The sequence below is a fragment of the Podarcis melisellensis genome (genome assembly GCF_964234715.1).
Source record: "Podarcis melisellensis genome assembly, chromosome: 1".
Taxonomy (NCBI): Eukaryota; Metazoa; Chordata; class Lepidosauria; order Squamata; family Lacertidae; genus Podarcis; species Podarcis melisellensis.
Window position 1 is genome coordinate 73,333,379 of NC_138528.1, and position 23,657 is coordinate 73,357,035.

General features: G+C 44.5%; 1 protein-coding gene across 1 annotated transcript; it reads left to right on the forward strand.

The window, feature by feature from the left end:
• Nucleotides 1–214: 214 nt before the first annotated feature.
• On the forward strand, nt 215–23,418 carry IGF2 (insulin like growth factor 2). The gene is made up of 4 exons (XM_081904593.1): nt 215–600; nt 11,763–11,925; nt 18,086–18,252; nt 19,037–23,418. The coding sequence occupies exons 1-4, from the start codon at nt 394–396 to the stop codon at nt 19,277–19,279; spliced, it is 780 nt and encodes a 259-aa protein (XP_081760719.1). The 5' UTR covers nt 215–393; the 3' UTR covers nt 19,280–23,418.
• The last annotated feature ends 239 nt before the right edge of the window (nt 23,419–23,657 follow it).

Genomic DNA, 23,657 nt, shown 5'->3' on the forward strand with positions numbered 1-23,657 from the left:
CCCCAACCATACTATTGGAACTTTTTTGTGTGTCTTCCAAATGGGAGTCTCAGGAGAGCTTAAAAAAATTAAAAGGGAGGAGGTTAAGAAAGGAGGGGGGCGAATGAGAGGGGTTAGATAACCTCTGCAATTTTATTGGCTGCTACCTTGATGGCTGGAAGTTTGAGCATGCCCATTGGATGGGTGTATAAAAGAAGGGACAGTGAGCGCTCTCAGTCTGTCTCCTCAGCTGTGGAGCAGTTAATTGAGGCTCTAGCTGCTACTGGGAAGCCCCACCAGCGCTGCCTCTGGAAACCAGACCCACGCAAAGAGGCAGCAAAGACAGACAGGCAGACAGAGAAAGAGAGACAGAGAGAGGTGGTGGCGGTGAGGGAAAGGAAACCTCTTAAATATATGCAGACAGACAGAGATTTCTCTTTCAAAAAAGGGACTTGCTATACCAAATACAGCCAGAGAACCCAGCAAAGCAGCCTCACGATGTCAAGAGAGCAGAGGAACCACATGGATGAATGCTACAGCCACCCAGCCTTGTTCCAAATCTGCACGCAAGAAGTTGAGAGCGGCGGCAGCGGCAGCAGCAGCAGCTGTGGCAGTTCAAAGGTAAGGGGAAAAGCAAACCAGCCGGGACTTATCTCCCGTTTGCAAAGCAGCCGGGCGGACGGAGGGCAGCGAGCGGGAAGGGTGCAGGGCGCGGAGGGCAGAGCAGCAGCAGCAGCATCTCGGAGTAGCCGCTCTCTCCGAGAGCAAAGCTGCCACATTCGTGCGGTTTTTCCCCCTGGGATGCTCTTTTTTCTTTTATTTTTGCGCGCTCCGTCTCTTTCTCTCGCTCTCTCCCGTCGCTCCGTGGGCTCTCGAGTTCACCGAAGGACACACCGATTGCAGAAAAAGAGAAGCCAATAGCTGGAGTCCGGCCGGGGATGGGGAGCCCGTCTTGGAGAAGAAGCACAAAAGTTTCTGCGCTCGGCTCCCGAGAGCGACGCGAGCACTTTCCCAAGTCCTGGGCTCCTTTGGCCACCCACAACTTTGCGCACTCTGCCTCGGAGTTGTGCGGTCCGTCTCCCCGCCCCGCCGCCTTGCACACCTTTTTTTTTTTTGTGAGGCGGTTTTCCCCTTCTCGCAACGGCTGTGCAAGCGTTTTGCAGAAAGTTCGCGCTGCAAAGGGGACCGGCTGCACGGAGCGAGAGTTTGCATACTTTTTTAAAAACCAACCATACCGCACAAACACACACAACTTTTCGGTGGGCAGACTTCGGGTTAGCGGAGCAGTCAGGAAAAACAAACCCCCTAAGACCCCCGTTCTGCAATATTGGCCTGGTGACGCTAGAGGGACCCCGAGGGATGGGTCAGAGTCCCCTGTTTTGGACTCCTTGCAAAGGTTTGCACTCTTCCAGCTTTTGCAAGCGTCCAGCTCCGGGAACATTCCTGCGCTGTAGGGGCTGGGGGCTGCAGGACTGTTAATACCCAGAGCGATGAAACGGGAGGCAATTTCACGGGGAAGGGGCTGGTAAATCTCACTTGAAGGCGCGGGCTGCACAATACACAACGGAGAGTTAGATCTGTCAAAGGAGACGGGAGGCAACCCTCCACTCCTTCGTCACTTTTATGAATGGAGGTGTTGCTGCTGGCCAGAAATTGTTTTGCAAAAGCTGTGCGCCTCGTTTTCTGCCCTTTGTCATTGTTATTACTGTTGTTACTTTTAAAAAAGCAACCTAGGGACATTTTTGTATGCCAAAGGTCTTGATTGCATTTATGGTGCTTTGAAATTAAATAGCCGGTAGTCCTCAGGTTGTATGTGGACCTTTTGGGTGGAGAACCGAAGGTGCCCTTTGTATTTTGCCTGTGGAGAAGTGTCTAGATGAAGTTAGGCGTAAGTCCTCCTACATGTGATTTGGAGATCTGGATTGCAATTCTGTGCACAGGGACATGTAAGGTCATGTACTTGTTTGCTGGACGGAACACTAAGTCGTGCTATTATTATTACTGGTATTATTATTACAAAATTATTGCCTGCTTTTCTCAAGCTGCTTAGAAGTGGGGAGGGGGTGTTTGAAGATTTGTGCATTTTGTATGAAGAACACACAGTTCCTTAGTCCTGGCAGTTAAATTCACTTCTTAAAAAAAACTACAGCATGTTAGGTCTCTGAGGGATGAAAACACTGAGAAGGAGGGGTGTGGGGAGAAAACTGGAAAATAAAGCCCAAAACTGACCGAGAGTTAACTGCTGGCACATGGCCTTCTACTTTGTATAGATTATTCTTGTTGTTATTCCCTCTCCTTTTCCTTTTCTTTTCTTCCAACTGCTTTCCCCAGAAGTAATTGTTTTTGAGAAACTTGGAAAGGTTTTAGCACTCTGCTGAGCTGGAGGGATTTGGGTGACCTGAGGAAACTGTAGTTTTCAACATAACTGTACCAGCAGATGTGTCTGAACCGCTTTCAGCCAGGAGTACGCTGACAGGGTTCCTAATCTGTGGCTTAGAATGCTGAGTGTTTAAAAAGAAGGGAAGGAGGAAGGAGGAGTGGGCGGGGGAAGGTTTGCATTGGTGGTTTTAGCTGAGATAGTCGTAGGGAGAGAAGAGAGCGATGCTTCAAAGCCTGCGGCTGGTGCTTCACTCTGCCCTACTGTAGACGACTGTTTACAACTCACTTCAGCACCTCTAGTGTTTGTCAACAGTTGTTCAGGTTTCGGGTTTTTTCTTATTACCCCAAGAGATTTTAGCCAGCCATGGCACAAAATACTGTCTCGAGGGGAGACAGTTGAGTTGAGGGGTGTGTGAGGGAAAAGGACTTCCCTTTGCTAATATCCAGATCTTGATTGGGGAACATGCAACGTAACTTCTTGCAGAAAGAGACATCTTCTCCGCAACTTTCTTTAAAGTGAAAAGCTGTTTACCTGTGGTTTGCACAGAAGGCTGTTACTAGAATAGTTCTTTCTGACCTGTTGAGTGATCTACAGCAGCTCAAGGGAGATCAAGGGGAGTTTACAGTGCCGTCTCAGGCAGCCAAAAAGCACTCATCTTTTATGGTGCAAATATTTTCTTAAGCTGTCTGTGGAATGGGTACAACAGAGGCATTGCCTGCGGGGAGTAAGGGCGGAGGGGGGAATGACTTGTGTGCTTTAACTTGCTGTTACTATCTTGAAATTCTGTGCTGTGGCGGCTTTTAGACTGGCTGTCTTATTGTGCCAAGACGTTTTCTCGGCAAGAGTCTGCTTCGTCAAGGGGTGAAGTGAGGAGGAGGAGGCTGTGAAACAAGAAGCTTTCAACAGGCGGGAATTTTGTCTTCTTGCAGGGCTTGGGAGGGTTAGCTACGAATTGCCAGGAAACAGAGCCAATTTGAAATCTGTTTGGGGGCAAATTGCGTGCCAGTCGACTCCAGCTCACCATGGACTTTGTTTGCAAGGGAGAGACGTATCCCCGCTCCCCTTTTCTTATTGACTTCAGGTTTTGGAAGCAAATGCAGAAAAGGAAAGGGGGGAAATAAAGAAAGTTGTTAACCTGAGCAACTGAAACTGATCAGTCACCTGGGTGAAGACTGACATTTAAATCTCCCTTTTCCTGTCTCCTGCCAGATGCCTTTAGAAAGAGTGTTCCTGTTTTTATTTAATGTACTAAATCTCTCTCCCCCCCCCCCGCAAAGTTCAAGCAATACTCTTATTTCAGTGGTAAATGTGCACAGATTAAGGCTTGCTGCCTGAATATGATGTTCCTTTGTGGCACAGGAGGCTGAAGGGGGAGCTTTCCGCTAGCTGAGTCCCCTTCCCCACTATCTTGTCTTAAAGCAAAGGACCACCTGAAAAGACGCACTGAAGACTGGTTGTGTCCAACTAAGGTCACATCCATGCCATACATTTAAAACTCATGGCTTCTCCCCAAGAATCCTGGGAACTATAGGGTACCCCTCCCAGAGCTACAGTTCTTAGCACCCTTAACAAACTAGAGTTTCCGGGATTCTTTGGTGGAAAACCAAAGAATTTCAGAGGCATGTTTTGGATGTGACCTCAGTTTAATGAGACTACAAATGGACTCAAGTCAGACATGCTCATTAATTTCAGTGGAACTACTTGGAGCATCCTTCCATTTAGCTGAGATTCCTGCATTCCAAGGGGTTGGACTAGATGACCCTTGGGATCCCTTCCAACTCTACAATTCCAAGATTCTATGAATACAACTCATTTTCATCAGACTCAGGCGGCTGAAGTTTGCTTTGGTTCTACAGGCGTATGTGTGAGAGAGGTTGCAAGGGAGGACCGAGTTATATATAATTAAATGAAAACATATATGTATCTTGTCTTGGTGCAGGGAGAGCCAACCCCCAACACTTTCCACACCTGAAAGCAAAAATAATAATCTGGGTTCTTCCAGCATGACCTGCTTTCACCTTTTTTAAAAAATGGCATTTTGAAGGCCCTTCAGATAGGACTTATATCAGGAATGGGAGGTGCCTTATGGCCCGCTTGCTGCTGCTGCTGGACCTCAACCATGACCATGGTCCTGATGGCTGAGGCTCAAGGGCAGCAGGTGGAGGGCCACAGTTCATAGAATCATAGAATCTTCTAATTGTAGAGTTGGAAGGGACCCCAAGGGTCATCTAGCCCAACCCCATGAATGCAGGAACCTCAACAGATGGCCGTCTCCCACCCTTAAGTCAGCTCAGGTGAAGCCAACTTAAAGCAGCCTTGCAAATCAGTCCACAGACCTTCCTAGTAGAGCTGTCACTTGGAGAAATGTTGGTCAGTTAACAGCACGACCTCTTTACTAGTTTTATTTTGATGATGTTGATTTATTAGTTTATATGCTGCTTAATGCCAAAATGAGCTTCTGTCTGGTTTAAAACTATATAATTTGCATAGGAATTAAAACAGTAGCTAGCTCTTTTCTTAGTTTTAGGCTTTGAAACCTAGAGGTTGCACACATGTCACTCCAGGCACCATCTCAGAAGCGGCTTTCCCTCCTGTGTGAGAAAGGAGGAGGGATGCCTCTTCTGATAGGTATACACATATGCCTGCATTGATAATTTATGGCATCTGTGACCTGAAAGGACCTGGCATTTATGACCTGAAACCACCATAACATCCATGCCAGCTTGCCTGGAGGCTATTATGACTTGGGATGCTGGTGACAAGGAAAACAGCTACGTGTAAGCTGGAATAGAAGTGTCCAGTGGAAGCAGCAGGCATAAATTAGACCTCTAATTTCTGATATTATGCTTTTGGGGTATGTGGTTTTGCTGTGGAGCTTTATCATACCACACTCCAACATACTGAAATCCAGGGATACATAATAAAAATTAACACCTCTGTGCCTCTTGCCTTTTATTTTTATAGTTACCATGCTAATGAATTTCTGTTTCAAAGCTGCCTTTTTATTCTAACACATGGAAAGGTTCTTTCCTGTCCTGGCAGTGTGTACGCACAGAGAGAGAGAGAGAGGGGGGGGGGAGGGAGAGGGGGGGAGTCACGGAGAGAGATCAACCCCCCCCTCCCATGGGGAATTCAGTTATTCAAGTGCTATTCCTTATGTAGCTAAATCAGAATTTAAAATAAATAGATAAATTATAAGGGAACTGGAATTGAAGGATTGGAAATCCAAACAGGAACAGCCTGCACTACAACATTTTGTTGAAGCTCCTGTGTGCACCTAACCAGTTAAGATCATACAAGTACAAGAGTTAAGGGGCAACTAGATGTAACTGTAGTAGGCCAATGTGAGAGGAGCAGGTTGCCATTGCTGTTCTCTAAAAAGGTGGAGAAACACCTGTAGGCATACAATAGGAAGCTAGAGAATCTTTTCCCCACCTATGTTCTCCCCCCCAAAAGAAGCTTCTTCCATTCCTTCCCAGCTGAAACTGAAGTACCTCTACCAGGAGAAAAAACAGCTGATAATTGAAGCATCCTCTTCCCACCATGCACAGCTAGTAATATAGGCCCTGTACCCACTTTGTTGGGAATAAGACCCATGGAACCTAATGGGCTTTATTTCTGAGTGGACTGCTATTGGTTTGCACTGTGAATTGGTATAGAAATCACTTGGCATGTAGAACCATTAAGCTGCTCTGAGATCCAGGTACTACTGAGGAATGTTCCCATGTGGCCTGTGCTGCCCTCTCCCCATGCTCTTCCTTAGAGTCAGCCCTCTCTTTCAAGGTGGTCTCAGGCACACAGGAGGGAACTTAACTGTGTTTATTTCCACCTTTCATCAGCCCGGACCTGATGGCTTTCCTGTGTATCCACTTGAGACAAATCCACAAGGTTGGAAATATCTAACTGAGGCATTTGACAAGCTGTGGCCATTCGTCTTTGATGCTGAACCCTTACCAAGGTGCTTACCCTGATTCCAACCTGCTCCAAGGGAGTGGAGTGTGGGCTCTGACCTGATTGCTTAGGGGCAGGGGTGAATAACCTGGCGTCAGATGTTGCTGAACTACACCCAGCATCCCTAATTGTTGGCCATGCTGGCTGGTACTGATGGACAATGGAGTCCCAGCAACTTGTAGAAAGCCACAAGGTCCACATGTTGTTGCTGGGAGGAGCAGGAGAGCTTGGGAGCAAGCAGGCCACATGGCAACACTGGCTCTTAAGCCTGCTACTAAGCCCCTGTTATCTCTGCTGCCCCATTGTCTCTGGACTCCTGTGGAGTAAACACAAAGATGCAAGCTTGTTTGCAGAAGATTCATCTAGGGATGGGAAAGAGCAGGGAGTTCAGCACCCTGTAAACAAGGGTGTTTTTTTGCTCCCTTGCTGTTCTCAGCCTAGTCTCCTATTACATTGGCCTCTGGTGGTGAAGAAGGGAAGGGGGGGGGGAAGGGTAGGAAATCTGCCCAAGGTGAACATTGCTGAGTTGTATCTGAAAAGCGCAGCATTTAAATGTGGGAGGAGAGATCAGAGGATGGGATCATGCAGGGCGTCCATATTGGTGCTGGCTTAGGTTACAGTACAAGTACCAAACTCCCCTTTGCGCAGCATTTATTTCAGGATGCTTCAGAAATGGCTCTCCTAACAGAAACCACCAGCAAGAGAATAATGTAAGTGTAGCTTGTTCACTTCTGGCCTAAGGGGAGGAAGGGAAGCAGCTATTGTGAGGAAGAGGGAATTCTATTCAAATGGAAAATGGATCAGTTCTGTGGTGAGGGGAAGCCATTCTAATTTCAGTCTGAACATTATCTGAAATTACTGCTGCTGATGACAAAACAGTTGCTTCCTCCTCTCAAGGTTGCCTGCCTTAGCTCCTGGCCTGTGGCTTGGGCAGGAGAGAATAGTTTAATAACGGGATCAAAGGACAGAGTGGAAAGTTGGTTACCTAGAACCATGGAAGAGTTCTCTGGCTCACTTAAAAGTACCATTGACTTCCACTTCAAGAGAAAGGTGGAGATAAGCTAGCAGACAGAATATGTGGTGAGAAGTGAGGAAGTGGGGGTGAAATAATTTCTTCATTTGGGTTTGCATCTCCCCACTTGCATTTTTCTATGCCATTATCTCTGAGTTGTGCCAAGATATTGTTATGTGTGGGGGTGTCTGCATTGTTGAGATGCCAAGCCATTTGAAGAGCCACATCACCTACCTCCTGTCGTTGCAGTGCCCACATAGCGTGGAGGGATAGAGCGGGGGTGGCCAAAGTGGTGCCTGCAGGTGAGCCCAGAGGTCTTCTCTGGTGCCCACAGGGTCTTTCCTTCTCTCAAGTTAGGCTTGAAAGAAGCACTCTGTGGGATTGGCTAATAGTCTATTGGCCAATAGACTAGGCTGCAGTGTGTGCTTGGTTACAATGTATGTCTGCAGATATGCCTTCCAACCCCCCCCCCCCAATAACTTGTGAACTTCAGACGCGGATTCCAGTTTGGAGGCTTCCTGGCAAACACACACACACTTGTTTAGCCAGTTTGTCAGAATTAAGCAACCGTTTGTGGGCGACTAACTGTGACCAGGGTCAATGACAAGGTGGTTAAACTAACAACGTGAGGCAGAAGTTAATTGGGAGCTGGGATTTTTGGTTGTCCTTATGGACAACGGAACACAGGACTGTGGCCTACACATGCTGCCTACAAGATGAGCCCAGGTAGGCTGGTAGGACTTTAGCTTCATCTGATGCAGCGTAGGTAGGGCTAGGGAGCACAGGTCACTACTTGTAGCTCACTGGGACGTTTGGGACCACGTGGCAGAATTTCTGCCTCTACTTAGCCTCTGAGTTTTGGGCAGTTCACCAAGTCATTTGTTGACTTCGCAACTGTGGCACCCACCGGCACACTCAGGATTTCAACTTCTGGCATGTTCCCATGGACAGTTGGAAAGGCAACACGGTACTCTGAAAGCTAAATCCTGTTCTTGGTGATAGCTGCACTTACAGGTACCATATGTTTTGCCCTGTGATGCAGAATGGGGCAATGGTTTGTTCTTAACCAGGAAAATGGCACAGAGACCTAAGCCCTCTCTTCCCTGGCAGCACAGTTAACACCCTTCCCCTATTCCACAGCTACAATCACAACACAGGAGATCCTGCTCACAGATCTCTATTTGCAACAATATTTCCTTTATTTTCTTTAAGAAATGCTGAATCCCTAGAAGGGGGAGGGGATAACAGTAATCATACCTGTAATATGGGTGAATATAGCAAAACGCTAAAATAGTGCATTGCAAACACCTTGTTACTGGTTGTTGTGGTTATTTCTTTGTTTAGAAGCCTGGATAGTCTGCAATACTTGCACCTTCCAGAATTAATATAGGACAGGCTAAATCTATACCATCGATTTGGACCAATTGCTTTGAGCAAGCTGAGCCTCTCTCTGTTTACAAAAATCACTTAGAGAGGCCACTTAGCCACACAGATGCTTGCATGCAGTACTGCATGCCAAATCACAGCAGCTCTCTAATAATGAAGGAAAATCAAATCACCATGTGTTGTAAACTGATAGGCGGTGCTGGTTTAGACTGGACTCAGTGCAGTGTTAACCATTAACAGAGGCAGAAGATGTTGGTAGCATGCACACAAAACCATTATTTCATTGTGCTGCTTCCATACTATATGGGAGGCAAAATAGGGGAACTGCAAAGGTTAACATACTGTACCAAAATAATCACAAATATATTTATCCCTCAAGGAGCTTAGTTGTGTGATCCTAAAATACTTTGGACAGACACTGCTTTCATTAATAGATTTCATGACCTACAAGTTGACGCACACACCAATTTATTAATATCATTATTCTGGGTCTAAAGGGGAAAGCATTTTAAGATTTTTAATTCCAAGGTGAATCTTATGAAACAGCACTTGATTCAAGACCAAATCAAATTGTTTTGAAATAATATACCAAACTACCTTTGGGCCATCATTGTGTTGCTCCTGCCTAGTACAGCAATTATTTCCCTGTATCTGCATTGTGGGACTCCTCCACTGGGGACTGAGTCGACTGTAAGTTACTAGAAAGTTGGTAATCCAGGATAGGTGGTATGGATTAATGGATAGAAAGCCAGCCTTGGACTCTGTCTAGGGTCACATTAGAAAGCTTGGGGCTAAGCCAGGAATAGATTGAACTAGATCACTGGTGGGATTCATTCCAACTCTACGAAAGGTCACCCTGTCTGCCTTGTGCTGTTGTGAATGATGACCATACGTTAGCTAGACTTTCCGAAGAACAGCAATGCTGTCTCTGAAGGCAGTGTTAAGTCTGTTTTAAAGTTGTCCAGAGCAACAGTCTAGCAATTAGGGGAGCTATATTTGATAGGTCAAAATACCCACTTTTGAAATTTATGATTGACAAAGAAGGTGCCCTGATTTCACTGAACAGGAGGAGCAACGTGTTGTTATAGATGACCAAGTATTGTTTGAGGACAAGCTGTTGTTGCTGTACTTTAAAAGAGCAACAGATCGTTTATTTTTATTTTTTAAAAAATAACTGTACCAAATAACTTTTTGCAGCATGCCACAAATATAATTACACCCTTTAGAGCTCCTGCTCAAAAGTAAAGAGATGTCCCTCTTTACTTGTATGCCACTAAAGACTTTTATCAGTTGACACATGCTTAGTGAATCATGATATTCATAACACATTTGATTGGTGCAGTTATTATCGTAATATGGTTGTTTTGTGCTATTATATACTTGTATTTTATTGATATGGTGCAATATATTGTTATTGTTTATATTTGTATATCTCTCCAGTAGACTCTAAAGTCATTATATGGCACTAATTATATATATATATTTAGTACCTTTATTTTTGGCATAGAAACTTGTAGCCTTTTGGGGGGAGGGGAAGCCAAATGTTTATAGTATGGCGTACCTCCACCACAGGGTCTAGACCCTGACAAACTTTTACACTCTCTCTTGTTTGGAAATGCAGGTAGCACTTCTGTCCTAGCCGGGGCCCCATCTGAACTATACATTGAAAGCAGTATCATGCCACTTGAAACAGTCACAGCTTTCCCCAAATAATCCTGAGAAGAGTACAGTCGTACTTTGGTTCTTTCTGGGAGTCCGTTTGACTCCCAAAACTGTTCAAAAACAAAAACACGGCTTCTGATTGGTTGCAGAAGTGTCCTGCAGCCAATTGGAAGCTGCACCGGACATTCGGCTTCCGAAAATTGCTTGAAAACTGGAACACTCGATTCCGGTTTTCAATTATTCGGGAGCCGAAACGTATGAGTTCCAGGGTGTTTGGCAACCATGGTACGACTGGAGGTTGTTAAGCGTGCTGAGAGTTGATGGAAGACCCCTATTCCCCTCACAGAGCTTCCCTCTTTCCAGGGTACTCTGGAAATGGTAGCTCTGTGAGGGAAATCAGGGCCTCCTAACAACTCGCTGCACCCTTAACTACACACACCAGGATATCTTTTTTGGGGAGGGGGAGCCATAACTGTTAAACTGATGTGATACTGCTTTAAATATATAGTGGAGACGGGGCCTGCCTTGTATCTGGACTTGGGGGCCCTGCCTTGAGTCTTTCAGTGAAACAACTGTTCATTGCCTGGCTTCAGTTTTCACAAGGTGAAGTGGTTGCAGTGAGCTTTGTTATGTTGGTTTCTTCAACGTATGTTTTATGGCAGGAATGTGGCACCTGTGGCCAGATGTTGTTGGACTCCAACTCCCATCACCCTGGTGGCTGGGCTGATGGGAGTCAGTAGTCTAGCAACATCTGGAGAACTGCAGGTTCCCCATCCCTGTTTTATGGTATTTGTAATGTGAACTGCTTGAGTATTGCCCTATCCTTGGTGTGTGTCTCTTCATCCCCATTGTCAGTCTTGTCTGTTACATTTGACTCCTGATAGGCCATCCAGAGAGAACTGCAAGAGCTGAGGGAGGCATTCCCTTTCCCACCAAGAGATCTCTCTCTATGCTACGTCTCTGTTCAATATAGAGGTGTTGCTTTTTAGCTGACAATCGGGGAGGCCATTATCTCATTGGAAAGTCACTTGTGGCAATTTGATGCTCAGGACCTGAGCTCAAAATTAATTAACTCTCAAAGCAAGGCAAGGTGTCATTTCTTCCTTTGCACTTGAAGAACTCAATTTTGGGAAAGGTATGGTGGGAAAAGCCTCAGGCAAATGATTTAGTATGGATTGCAGAGTTAATACTAATATAGATTATACAATATTAATTACCTATGCTTTGTTGGAATTGCTTTGGTTTTCAGAATAAAAAAAAGACCAAAGACACACACACACACACACTTAGTTTGATACTGTATTCCGTTTTCAACATTTCCCAGCTGTTTGGATAATATAGAAGGAACCGTTCTGTAGCCATTCTTAATGCCTTTGAACATGTGTCTCTTAGGTGCAGAAGATGTGCACCTCCAGGAGGATACTGCTGCTTGCCCTCACCTTCCTGGCCTACACAGTGGATTCTGTTTCTGCATATGGTGCTCCTGAAACCCTCTGTGGGGGAGAGCTGGTGGACACCCTGCAGTTTGTCTGTGGAGACCGAGGTTTTTACTTCAGTAAGTATATTCTTTATGCACGGCTTTGTTGACGTTGTATTTATGTGGTGTATTTCAAATTTTGAAAACATATACATGAAATACCATCTCAAAAGAAGCCCCTATAAGGTAGGCCAGTGCTATCTTCCTATTACTTGGCAATGTGACACTAACAAACCTGTATTCATCATATGTAAGTTACAAGTCTTTCCCTCATAACTGGTGTGTGTGTGTGTGTGTGAATAAAATGTAAAAGTTGAAATCCTTTGCCCACTGACCTGGGACTAAGCCTCATTAAACTTGGTGGGACTTACTTTTGAATAGACATGTGCAGGACTGTGGTATTAGTTCTCCAGCTCTCCTGCACTCATTTTCCTCTTACAGCTCACGGGTCTGTAAAAGGCCCTTCCTTGTTTGAAGACCTATGTGTCCTGAGGGAAGGCAGAAGCCAGGGAGATCAAGCCAGGGAGCACACAGACAATGGGCTCCTGGTGGAACTGAGAGTCACCACTGTCAGACTTGGGGGTCTCAAATTCACACACCCTGCGCCTCTCACCTTCCATTGGGCATCATCATGAACCGGTTGAGCTCCCTTAAATCTGTCTCTGGAGTCACTCTACATTTTATATCATATATTTTTTAGGGTTTTAAAGTTGTAAATGCCCTTAGCTGTCTTGGCAGAAAGGTGGTATATAAATCCAATAAAATAAATAAGAAACATGAAGCCCATTGTTTACCTCTGGTAGTGCTGTTGGTGGTGATGCCCTGCTTTATTGAGCTTTATTGCTTTGCTGTTGACTGGAGAGGCAGAAGTTCTGTGAGACATGAAGTCTAATCCCATGGATGCTGCAGCTAAACTGCTTAACCTAAAATGGGACTGGGGGTTATCTGAGATTAGATCCCTGTGCCATTTTGAGTCAGAGCTGTATTTGAGCAAAAACACAGCTTACCTGGTTTCAGAAGAGTTTTGCCTTGAATTTGGCCAAAGTTGAACTCTTTACTCAGCAAAGAGTGCCCACCACCACCAGAAACTTACATTGATGGGTAGCCACATACAATCCAATAATAACAATACCATCCCTGAAACAGTACTTTTGAAACCATCACCTAATTTCCCAATGAGAAGTCTTTAGCAAGCAAGGAGTTTTCTTGCCCAAGGACAAGTCCCTCCAGCACACAAGATGATGGGGTCTGTGCAAGTGTTCCTTCAGTATAGATTGGTTTATCTCTCAGAGCACCAATGTGCTGTGCTGCTTATGTCATTCCCCCTTGCAACCACCACGTGAGATCGTTTGTGATTGATGAGAAACTGGCTACTGTAAAGCATTTTCTTTTTTAGTCACACAGAGGATTAAAAAAATGTGTTGCTATGTGGGAATCCGGTTGCGTTGCATTCTTTTGCACCTCTATGCTTCTGTAGCATTCTTGTATTCATGGTGCACTGGGAATGATGAAAACAATATTGGAAACAATGAGGTGCCCCCCCACATGGTATATTGGTACATCAGTTTGTGCAAAGAGCCCTTTTCATGGACTGGCCACTCATAGCCCACATAGCCTCATTATATATGTGTGTGTGTGTGTGCACGCGTGTGCACATTGCATTGCATTCTAGAAGTGCATGGATTGGAGCTAGTGGTTGACATTTTAAAAGATCAATGACTGAGCTCATAGCTTGCCTGCAAGCCCACCCACTTTGATTGGGACACCTTGCCTTTTAAGCCTAGATGTGATGTTGTGTTCTGGTTGCAAATCAGTGAGGGAAGCATGCTCAGCACATAATCAGAAGCATTCTCCAGTTGCTTCATATGTTCCCAAGATGGAACTCTTGGAACTGAATCTTGGTTCCAGGACATGGATCCCTGACTTAATAACTGGGTATAATTCATTCTAGAGTTATCATCCTAGAAATGACAAGCTTTTTTGGCAAGGTGGGGGGAGGTGGTCAAGGATACAGAAAATTACAGAGTGCTCGTCAGTGAGGTCCAAGTGTTCTGCTGCAGTAGGAGAACAGAGGGTAACTTGGAGCACTTCAGCACAGAAAGACCTGCCAGTGTTTGCTGCCATAAACTAGACAGGAAGCATAGTATCTACCAGAGTCTGTATAGTAAGAATGCTGTGCGGCTCATTGTCCTGTCTGGCATCAAAAGATGTCCTTCCCCTACTTCCCATGTTGTAGTAGGTGGTCTGAAGTCTCCTCTGAAAACATTTTTAGAAGGGAAGTTGCTTTTTAGGCTCTTTAATCTACCACTATGTCCGAAGGCCCCAAAGGTCAGGAGCCCAGCTGAGGCAATTCATCATAGTCCTATTGAAGTCAGGCTTGCACTGAGTCCTAAGAGAGTTTGGCTCTCAGATGTTTTAAGTACCATTTCTTTCTTAGTGGGGGTGGGGATGCTGGTGGTGGGGCTGGAGAGAGGGGCTAGAGAGCTAAAAATACTCTCTGGGTAGGGCTAGGAAGCAGATACTCCACAAGAAGCCTAATTAGTATTTGTTTTGCACAATGTTTGCAAAACTAGTCACTTAAACTGCTGCAAAAATGTATGAAGGGAGATGCTGCAGAAGGAACAGCTCTTGTTGCTTCCATATACCAACATCAACCATAGACACAAAATCCAGAGCACTGATCAGCATTTAAGGAGTTCTTGTTTGCATGTATGTATGTATGTATGTATGTATGTATGTATGTATGTTTGATTATATTCCACCTTTCCCAGATAAGGAGCCTAGTGTGGCGCGTGGAACAGTGGCTGGTACTTGGAATAAACATTTTAGCTCTGAGGGGATTCCTCTCCACTCCCACCCAAAAAATTAAATCCCTCTCAGAAATTGGTAAGAGAGACCTGAATCTTCCTTCATGGACTAGGACAGAAGAGGCGTCTGATTTCTGTAAACAACAGCTCCTGTTTCTTCCTTTCCAACAGCTGATAAGAATTTAGCTCTTTCCAGCCACTTATGCTGACAAAGCACATTCTCTCTCTCTCTCTCTCTCTCTCTCTCTCTCTCTCTCTCTCTCTCTCTCTCTCTCTCTCTGCGTCCTGCAGAATAATACTAGGAAAAATAGGGAGGGGGGGGGAGAGAAGCTATTTTGGGGGAGGGGTTTGGAACAATGGCTGCTGCTGCCCAGCCATCTGACAAAGGACCACTTGTTGGTGCCCACATTCCTTTGACAGGGGAAGAGAGGATTGTTTACACCCAAAGTCTTCTTCCGCTTGACTTGGTGCTTGATTGATCAGCCAGAAGTGGTGGTTAGGGGGCGTGCGAGGAAAGCGGGCACAGGTTTTGCTGGATCTTACAATTACTTGGAAGTGTGGCACATAAGTCCCTATATGCAGGCACATACACAAGCCGCTTCTTCCTTGGTACGCACATGTGCATTTGCAATACATTCCCAAACAACATTGCAAACACAACATAGGCTAGTTGCAATTCCTGTTTGGGGGGGGGAAGTGGGGGCAAACGAAAACCCCAAGAAGGTGAGGGGGACTCTGATTCTTCAGCAAATTAGTGTCTAGCCACTGCGTCCGTGTCTGTCGCCTGCTGCTCTGTGGGTGCAGGATGCAGAGGCTGTATGTGCTGTTGAATGTGACCTCCTGGGTCTTTTCCTGAGAGGAAGCTCAAAAGATTGCATGACAGTGAATGGACCAAAGGGCCCCAAATATAGCTTACTGCTGAAAGTCAGCCAGCTTGAGCCTGAGTGATCTCTGGCTGGGGGACCTCCTTCTGTACGGGGCCCCAGTAACACCTCTCCAATACGAAAGCAGCCTTCGTAATGAAGGTGAGTCAACTGAAAGGAGAAGGGACAATTTAAAGGAAGACAGCCACCTACTCTCTGATGCGAGCTGGCAGGGTGGGTTAGTGTCTAAGCTGTGGAGCAGAAACTGCCCAGGGTCAGATCTCATTTTGGCAGCAAGGTAGCTTTAAAGGAGGAGTTCTCTCAGCCTCAAGGAGTCAGCAATGTGGGGTGACAATGCTGGCCTACCTTACAGGGCAGCTGTGAGGATGGATGAACTGGTGCAAGTGTGCTTTGGACACCTGAGAGTTGTATATATGATTGCCCAAGTACTTTTATTACTGTGTGCTCGTGTTATAGACTTGCTTTGTTTCATCTTCTCTAGTTAGCAGCAAAATCTCAGTTGTCTGCATGTGACTCTTGCATCACAGGCTAAGCTGTTGGGAAACTCACCGCCTGACAGTGTGTATACATGACTGCATTCTGGAATGAATGCTCAAACTAACCAGCACTATTTGTTTTTTGTTTTCCCCCCGCTAGAAGTGCATTGCTTTCATTCATGGTGTGCAGAAATAGTTTTGATATAGAATATCCTTGCTCGCTCCCCCCCCCCTTTTATTGGGGTGGGGGTGGGAGTCTTGCATTGAATGGAAGGATATACTGAATTTTGAACAGTCAAATCCCTGTCCAATTATTTAACAGGATAATTGGATAATGTGGCCTATTCTAGGAAATATTTGGCAGTAACCATGAAAGAGAAAATAGCAGATGACAGATATAGAAAAGTTAATTCATTTCAGGCCAGGAAGACAGAAACAAACTGATAGAAAGCATACTGGAATTTCTCATGAAACGCCATGATGAACATTATATTTTGAGCTGCAGAACAGTGGACACAGAATTGAGCATGTGTCAGGACAGCAAAGAGACACTTAACTCTAGCATGTTGATGCAACGTACTGTACATTAAAATTAAAGGATCTTGTTTCCTGGAATGATGAAAGTTGTGTATCCGTTAGCAGCCAAAATTTCAGCAAGGTCATTTTCCCTTGCTGTGTTTCAAATCACATTGGCACATTGTCTACACATCAGTATGGTGGAATGTGTTTCCAAATCACCTGCTCTCTGTCCACATGAATGAGCAGAGAATGGGCACGAATGTCTTCCATTGGCTTCTGTTTTCAAATCCAATTGAAGCTAGTTTGGAGGAAAACACATCAAAACGCAGTATTTCTCAAGAAATTACAGGACAGATGTGGCTGGTGGCTGGTGTCATATGTACACAGCTTCACAAACCAGCAGAGTGAGCGCACTGGCTGCAGAGTTAAAGGGAATGTGTACACAGAGACAAGCACGGAAAGGGTTTTTTTTCCTCAGGACTATCTCGCCCATGAGGCAAGGTGAGGCCAGTGCCTCAGACGGCAGAATCCACAGGGGCAGGAGATCCTGATGTAGATCTTTACTCACTCCTTCTTTCTTAGCAGAGAGGGGGCATTTTGTGCTTCACCTCAGGGTCAAAAATGCATTGGGCTAGCCCTGAGGCTCCTACAGTTAATTGTTGGGTAGAAAAAGAAATTTCACTCTTCTGTGCAACTGTTAAAGCTTCAGGAGTCTGGCCACTCTGATATTTGGCTACTGTTGTTGCTATTGTTGTTGTTGTTGTCATCATCTTTATCTCTGGCAGGCAGCAAAAAGAGGTTCAGTGAGTTCTTGATGAGCAGCCATTGCAGAGTTGAAGTTGCAGCTTCCCACACTTTTATGGCATGCCAATACTTTGCTATAAAATGTGGGATTGTCTGTAACATTATTTTGTACACTGCTCTGGCCCTGATGGCCTTAGGCTACAAAGTGGTTCATAAATAAATATTTTTTGTGAACTACTTGGGTGAGGCCAGTCTTAAAGAACAACAGCAACGAAAGATTAGCACCCTGGTCCCCTTTCCCTCCCTTTCTGTGTTAACTAACCAAGGGCACAACACACACCCCATGCTAATGACTGGGGAGAAGGGGCAGGGTGGTGCATAGTCACCTCTGCCAGCCTCTGTCAGTGGAGAGGAATGCTACCAATGGAGGGGGCTGTCTTTGTGGCAGAGTCCACAGCTTTGCCCAGCTTGTTGCGAAGCTACTACTGGGGGTTCTCATTGGTAGTAGGCAGTATAAAGTGCCAGAACGGGATGATTGGAGGAAGAACACCAGTGGCTTTTGAACTGTTGTGTCCAAAGCCCTGCAGATCTTGCAGATCCTGCTCCCTAAGCCCCATAGCCATGCCAGCTTGAACCTGGTGTAACAAAAACAAACACCAACCATTTACACCTTCTGCCTTGGATGTAGTGGTGGATTTGCTGCTGTCTTTTCAAGGTTAGGGTTGCTTTTTAAAAATGTGCCATGTGCAAATAAATAAATGCTCTTAATTTGTTTTCTAACTTTAAGGTGGCATTTCTGCTATTACAGGTAGGCCTGTGGGCAGAAACAGAGGAAGGCTCAACCGTGGCATAGTAGAGGAGTGCTGTTTCCGGAGCTGCGATCTTAACCTTTTGGAAACTTACTGTGCAAAATCTGTCAAATCGGAGCGTGATCTCTCGTCATCTTCTCTTGTAGCCTTACCAGCACTGAACAAGGTAAGTGAAGATGCTATCTGAGTAACAGGAGGCATTTATCATTGGACAACCAGGAACCCGTATCTTTAGCATCTGCTGCTTTTGCAGTTACAGCAAAACAGTTTTATCTCTGCGTGAGGTGCAGATAATGTCTTACACACAAGCAGATCGAGAAATTGCTGGGGGTGGGAAAGAAAAGCAATATCAAGCAAATGTGTGTATCATTGTTCCTACTTTATATACACCATAAAGATAGCAGGGCCTTTTTTCTAAATATGCACAGGATTTTTACTGTCAGTGAGCACTTGTTGATAGGTTATGGGAGAAATGCTACTGAGCAGCCTTCCGAATGTGGAGTTCTCCTGTTCAGGGTGCCAGTGTGTCAGCCACTCACGCTCTCTTCCAAAGGTTGCCAGGTCTTTTTGGCCCAGTGGGTACCAATCAAATAGTACAGTCATACCTTGGTTGCTGAACAACGTGGAACTTATACGTTTCAGCTCCCAAACGATCAAAAGTGAGTGTTCCGGTTTCCGAACGATTTTCGGAAGCCAAGCATCTAGTGCGGCTTCCATTTGGCTGCAGGACACTCCTGCATCCAATCGGAAGCTGTGCCTTGGTTTTTAAACAGTTCCGGGAGTCGAATGGACCTGCAGAACTCATTCTGTTTGAGAACCAAGGTACAACTGTAGCTGCTATTGAGTGGGGTGACATTTTATGGTGAATTCAAACTGTGGGTATCTCTATTTCATTGTCTCAGCATACTGATGTTCCACTTCCATTTCTCCCCCTCTTGCTTTCCTTTAAGGATCCCTTTCAAAAGCCCTCTCATGCCAGGTACTCAAAATATGACATATGGCAGAAGAAAAGTTCACAGCGCCTTCAGAGAGGGATTCCCAACATCCACCGGGCCCGCCGGTATCGATGGCAAACTGAAGGACTGCAAGAGTCTGAGGAGTCAAAGATCCATCGCCCCTTGATTGTCCTGCCTACCCAGAAGCCTCTTGTTGTGCAAACCACCACCTCAGAAACATTGGGCAGCCAGAAGTGAACTGTGATGAACAATTTCCAAAATGGACTCTTTATTTTTTATTTCCTAGGCCTGGCCTCACCCTTTTCTCTCTCCCAAACCAAGGTGGAGGGGTGAGGGCAAATGCCCTTTCACACCAAGGAGTAACCACAAGGGGCACCATTAACACCAAACAACTGACATAGAAAGAGAAACAGGATTACAACGTTGGCGGTGGCAGCAACAACATTTCTGTGGCATTGTCTTTTAAGTATTTTTTGTTTGCTGGTTCTTGTTCCTTTCCTACCCAGTATTCTCAGCCTTTACTTAAAAGGGACAGTTAAGGCACTTGAACTATTTAATATTGGGCCACTGCCTGTCAATATACCAACCAATGAAGACAGAGAAAGAGAAAACAATGATATTGAAAGAAGCCCAGTTTATGTCTGTATTGACAATAAAAGTGAAGTTGGGGTGGGGGGGTTGGAGTGGAATATCTGAAGGTTTAAAATTTTGGCCTCATTTTCACCCCACTAGTTTTTTTCCTTTGGAAATCACAAGTCTACAGTATGTGTTTGAGACTTCTTCTTCATTTTTTTCCATGTTTTAAAAGCCAGAGAAGAAATGATGAGGCCCACTACCTTTTTTTAAATTACACAATTCCAAATGTACTTGCACCTTTAAAAATCACCGATGAAGTGAGAGTGTGTGAACGTTAAGTTCACTTTAATGGAGGAGGCGTCTGCATTGCACATTTGCCACAGATTTAGTTGAATTATATAAGATATATATTATATATAACTTTTTTTGGCAGAAAAAGCACTATTTTTAATGGGACCATTTTTGTGTGTGTGTGTGTATGTGTGTTTGTAGTAACTGAAGAGGGATTGTAATGTTTAAATGTTGTTATGGTGCTAATGTAAGTTGGAAAAGGGGAAAACGAACCCAGAAAATTAGAAGAGGGTGGGGTGGGAAGGACAAGATCTCGAATACTGAACTTGAAATTTTTTAGCTTTTCGTTTTAGGAAAGTGTGATAAGTGTGTTCTTTTTTTTTTCTCTTCTGAAATATAGCTTGGTCATGACCATATGAGCTAATTGCCTTTCACTCATATACACAAAATGCATGCACATGCAGAAACACAATAATACATCTATATGCATTTTAGATTGAAATATTTTTTTCTTAAGTCCTTCACTCATTCCCTGATACCCAGAGCATGCCAAGTGCAAAGGCATATGCATGTGCTTTGTGAGTTACCTGATTCTGTTCCATGGAAGCAATCATTGTATATAGAGTACAGTACTCATTTTTGGCTTTTCCAGCCTGAGAGTCACCATCCTCCTACCAAGGTGTTTTAAATCAATTTTCTGGCCACCTCTGCCATCCTCTCTCTGATGCAATGCCATTTTCCTGGAAAGCGACTCTTCGCGTCTATTAGGTTTGGCAAGAACGTAGATTTGTTGTTGCCCAATCGAGCCTTATTAGGAGACATGGCTCAAAACAATTGACCATCTCCTTATCTTGCTTCTGCTTCTGCTTCCTTCTTCCCTGTCAAAAGGGGAAGGTGCAATTCCTCTGAAGGCTCTCTTGCGCCATCCCATAATGACAGCAATAACAACCACTTAAAGCACCAAGTTTCCCCTTTCCCTGCTAGAGTGAGGGGGAAGTTTTTTTTGGGGGGAGGGGGTTAGTACAAAAACTCCAGAGGAAAAGGAGGAAACCTAACAAATTTGAAGGAAAGGTTGTTCTTCACTGCCTCATAGGACCTGAGGGACAGGAGAGAGTTGATGCATCAAGGACTGGAACTTTTAAAACCCAATTATCTGCTCAAAACTCAAGGCTTAATTGGAGAGGTATGAAGAAGGTGGTATAAAAAATAATAATCAAATGTTCTATAGTCAATCACTTGGCTTATCTAGAACCATAAAAGCAATGCCACATATATAAATTGCATAGAAAAAGGGGAACATCTTATCAGTGCTGTACCTGCTTTGCCTTATATCTATATATCTACATTTAAAGAACATAAAGATTACTTGAATTTTTTTTGAAGAAAGGGTAAGGTTTTTTTTTTTTAAATGTTATCAGTTTTTAAATTGTTGCAATCTTGAGCCATGAAACATTTGGGGATTTTTTTTTGTTTTCCATGGCCCTGCACACCACAAAAATATGCTCCTTAATCATTTACAAAGGAGCGGGGAAATACACAGCTCAGATGAAAATGTTTTGGGGTTGGGTGGGGTGGAGTGGGGAAAACAAAAGAGGTTTTTTTTTTTAAAAAAAAGTTTCCAACACAGAAGCTTTCATAGAAGCTCTTTACCAAAAGTCCCCCTTTGATTTTTGTTTTTTTAAGGTGACAAGTAAAATAGTTGCTCAAAGATGATCAAGCTGCGTTTATAGCTTTCTATATATGCTTTGGTAGAGGGAACAGAGACGATCATTTTTTTTGAGAGTGAGGAAAGAGCAAAGGGAATTTTATATATAGTCTGGGCTGAGTTCTGTAATCTTTACAAAGCAGGCCCAGATACTGCAAAGCAGTTAAGTACCTGCATGCTTTGAGCTTACAGCATATTAGTCCAAGTCAGTGGAATGTCCACAAAGTTAATACATGCTCAAGTGCTTGTCAACTTGTGGGTGGGAGGCGAGGAGTCTCGACAGACAACACTGAGTGAAGGGGCACATGTAAATGTTTCGTGAAGGAAAGTGTGTGTTTATAAATTGGCTTTGGAACACTTGCGTCTTGCAGGCTGGTTCACTGCCCCCCTCACAGTTGATTTCTTCCCCCTCCACCTTGTGTAATCATTTACCTTAGTACCTGGTAAAGTTAAGCGTTTTTATCATACCTTGCCAAAACTTTTCAAAAAGCAAAGCAAATGTAAATTCAGGGCCCGATCAGTCAACATGTTAGGCCCAAATTCCAGGATAATAAATCCCAGGAAGTTTAGAATCTCGGTATACTCTAGAGAGGCATATTTTTTGAGTGAGTTCCCACATTGATTTCTTTGAATTGGATCCAAGCCTAAACTGCGCACAGGAAGTAGAGCTGTGTATTATATAGACAAGACTTTCCCCGAACATGATCAAAACTTATATAGCATCTTGGCTGTTGGGCTTTCTTTTTCCAGGCTTGCATGCACTCTCTTTAATGCTTCACTCCTATGTGTGCAAACTTTGGTTCCTTCCGAGTAAACATACAAAGGCCTTGGTCTGCCTGCTTTATACAAAAATAGTGGCAATGCAACCAAAGGAAATGTGTTCGCGTACTGGGATAGTTGAGTACACCCTACGGAACACTCAGTTGGTTGTTCGAATCACCCAGGTGCCTTGGGAACTACTAAACTTACAACACTGTTCACCAACCTGCTGACCCAAGAGACCTACAGAATCTGTACTAAGGCATGTAATGTTTGAATGAGTGGTTGATGGGTATTGATGTCTTCAAGCCTTCTGTTGCAGTGAGCAAAAGTGTAACTGATTTTGTGAGGTTGCTCTTCCACTACAAGTGTAATCGTGGAAATGGACCCCTGCTGAAGAGCAACCAAATCAAGGATGGCTATTTTTTTCATAGTAGAAGCCTGTCTGAGCACAACCCGCTAGGAGTTAGATGTAAAAATACCTTTATCGGTGTAACACAACTGATTCTTGGGGCATTTGTCGTTTACAAACTAGTGTTTTGTTCTGGGGTGGTTGTTTTTTTTTGGGGGGGGAGGGTTAAAAATGGACACACAATCATTGCTGAAACACATACTGGTCTGTTTTCTTCCAACCTCTGGTGCAAAGCCACAACGCTTGAGGGAGGGAGTCTGGTTCCCCCAACTGGTTCCACAGTCTTACTGGCCCATAAAGAGCTTCATCCATTTCATCCTGCCTGTTTGCAAAGGCTCAGACTTTTGGTGATGGACCTAGCTGCCTCTGCACTAAATGAAGGGAAGAATTGTATTTGTTGTTTTTTTTAAAAAAAGAAAAAAATGTTCTTGTTTTTTTGTCATATGTATTATTGTCTGCTCAAGTTTTATATGGCGGGGAGGGAGTGGGGAAGGGGGGGGAATGGGTGTTGATGTATCTTGAAATATTTCACTTGTGTGCACTCAATATGCAAGAGTCAAACTGCCCGGATTACGCACCTATTGTACTTTTCATTCGTAATACAGTATCAATAAAGCAATCGGCTACAATGTTCTTCCGCCTCAGGTGGCTTTCTGTCAAAATGGTCTTCTCTTTAATCCATGCAGCGGATCACGCCCCACACTTCTTCCAAACAGCTCAGGCCTTTGTTGGGGCTGGCTTACTGGCCTGACATGTTCTTGTGCCTTTTAAGTAGTGGTTTAAAGATAACCATTAAAATGGAGAGCCAGGGGCCTTGGAAGTTGCCCCTCAAGAGTATCCGGACCCACAGACTTGACTAGGCATGCAGTCAA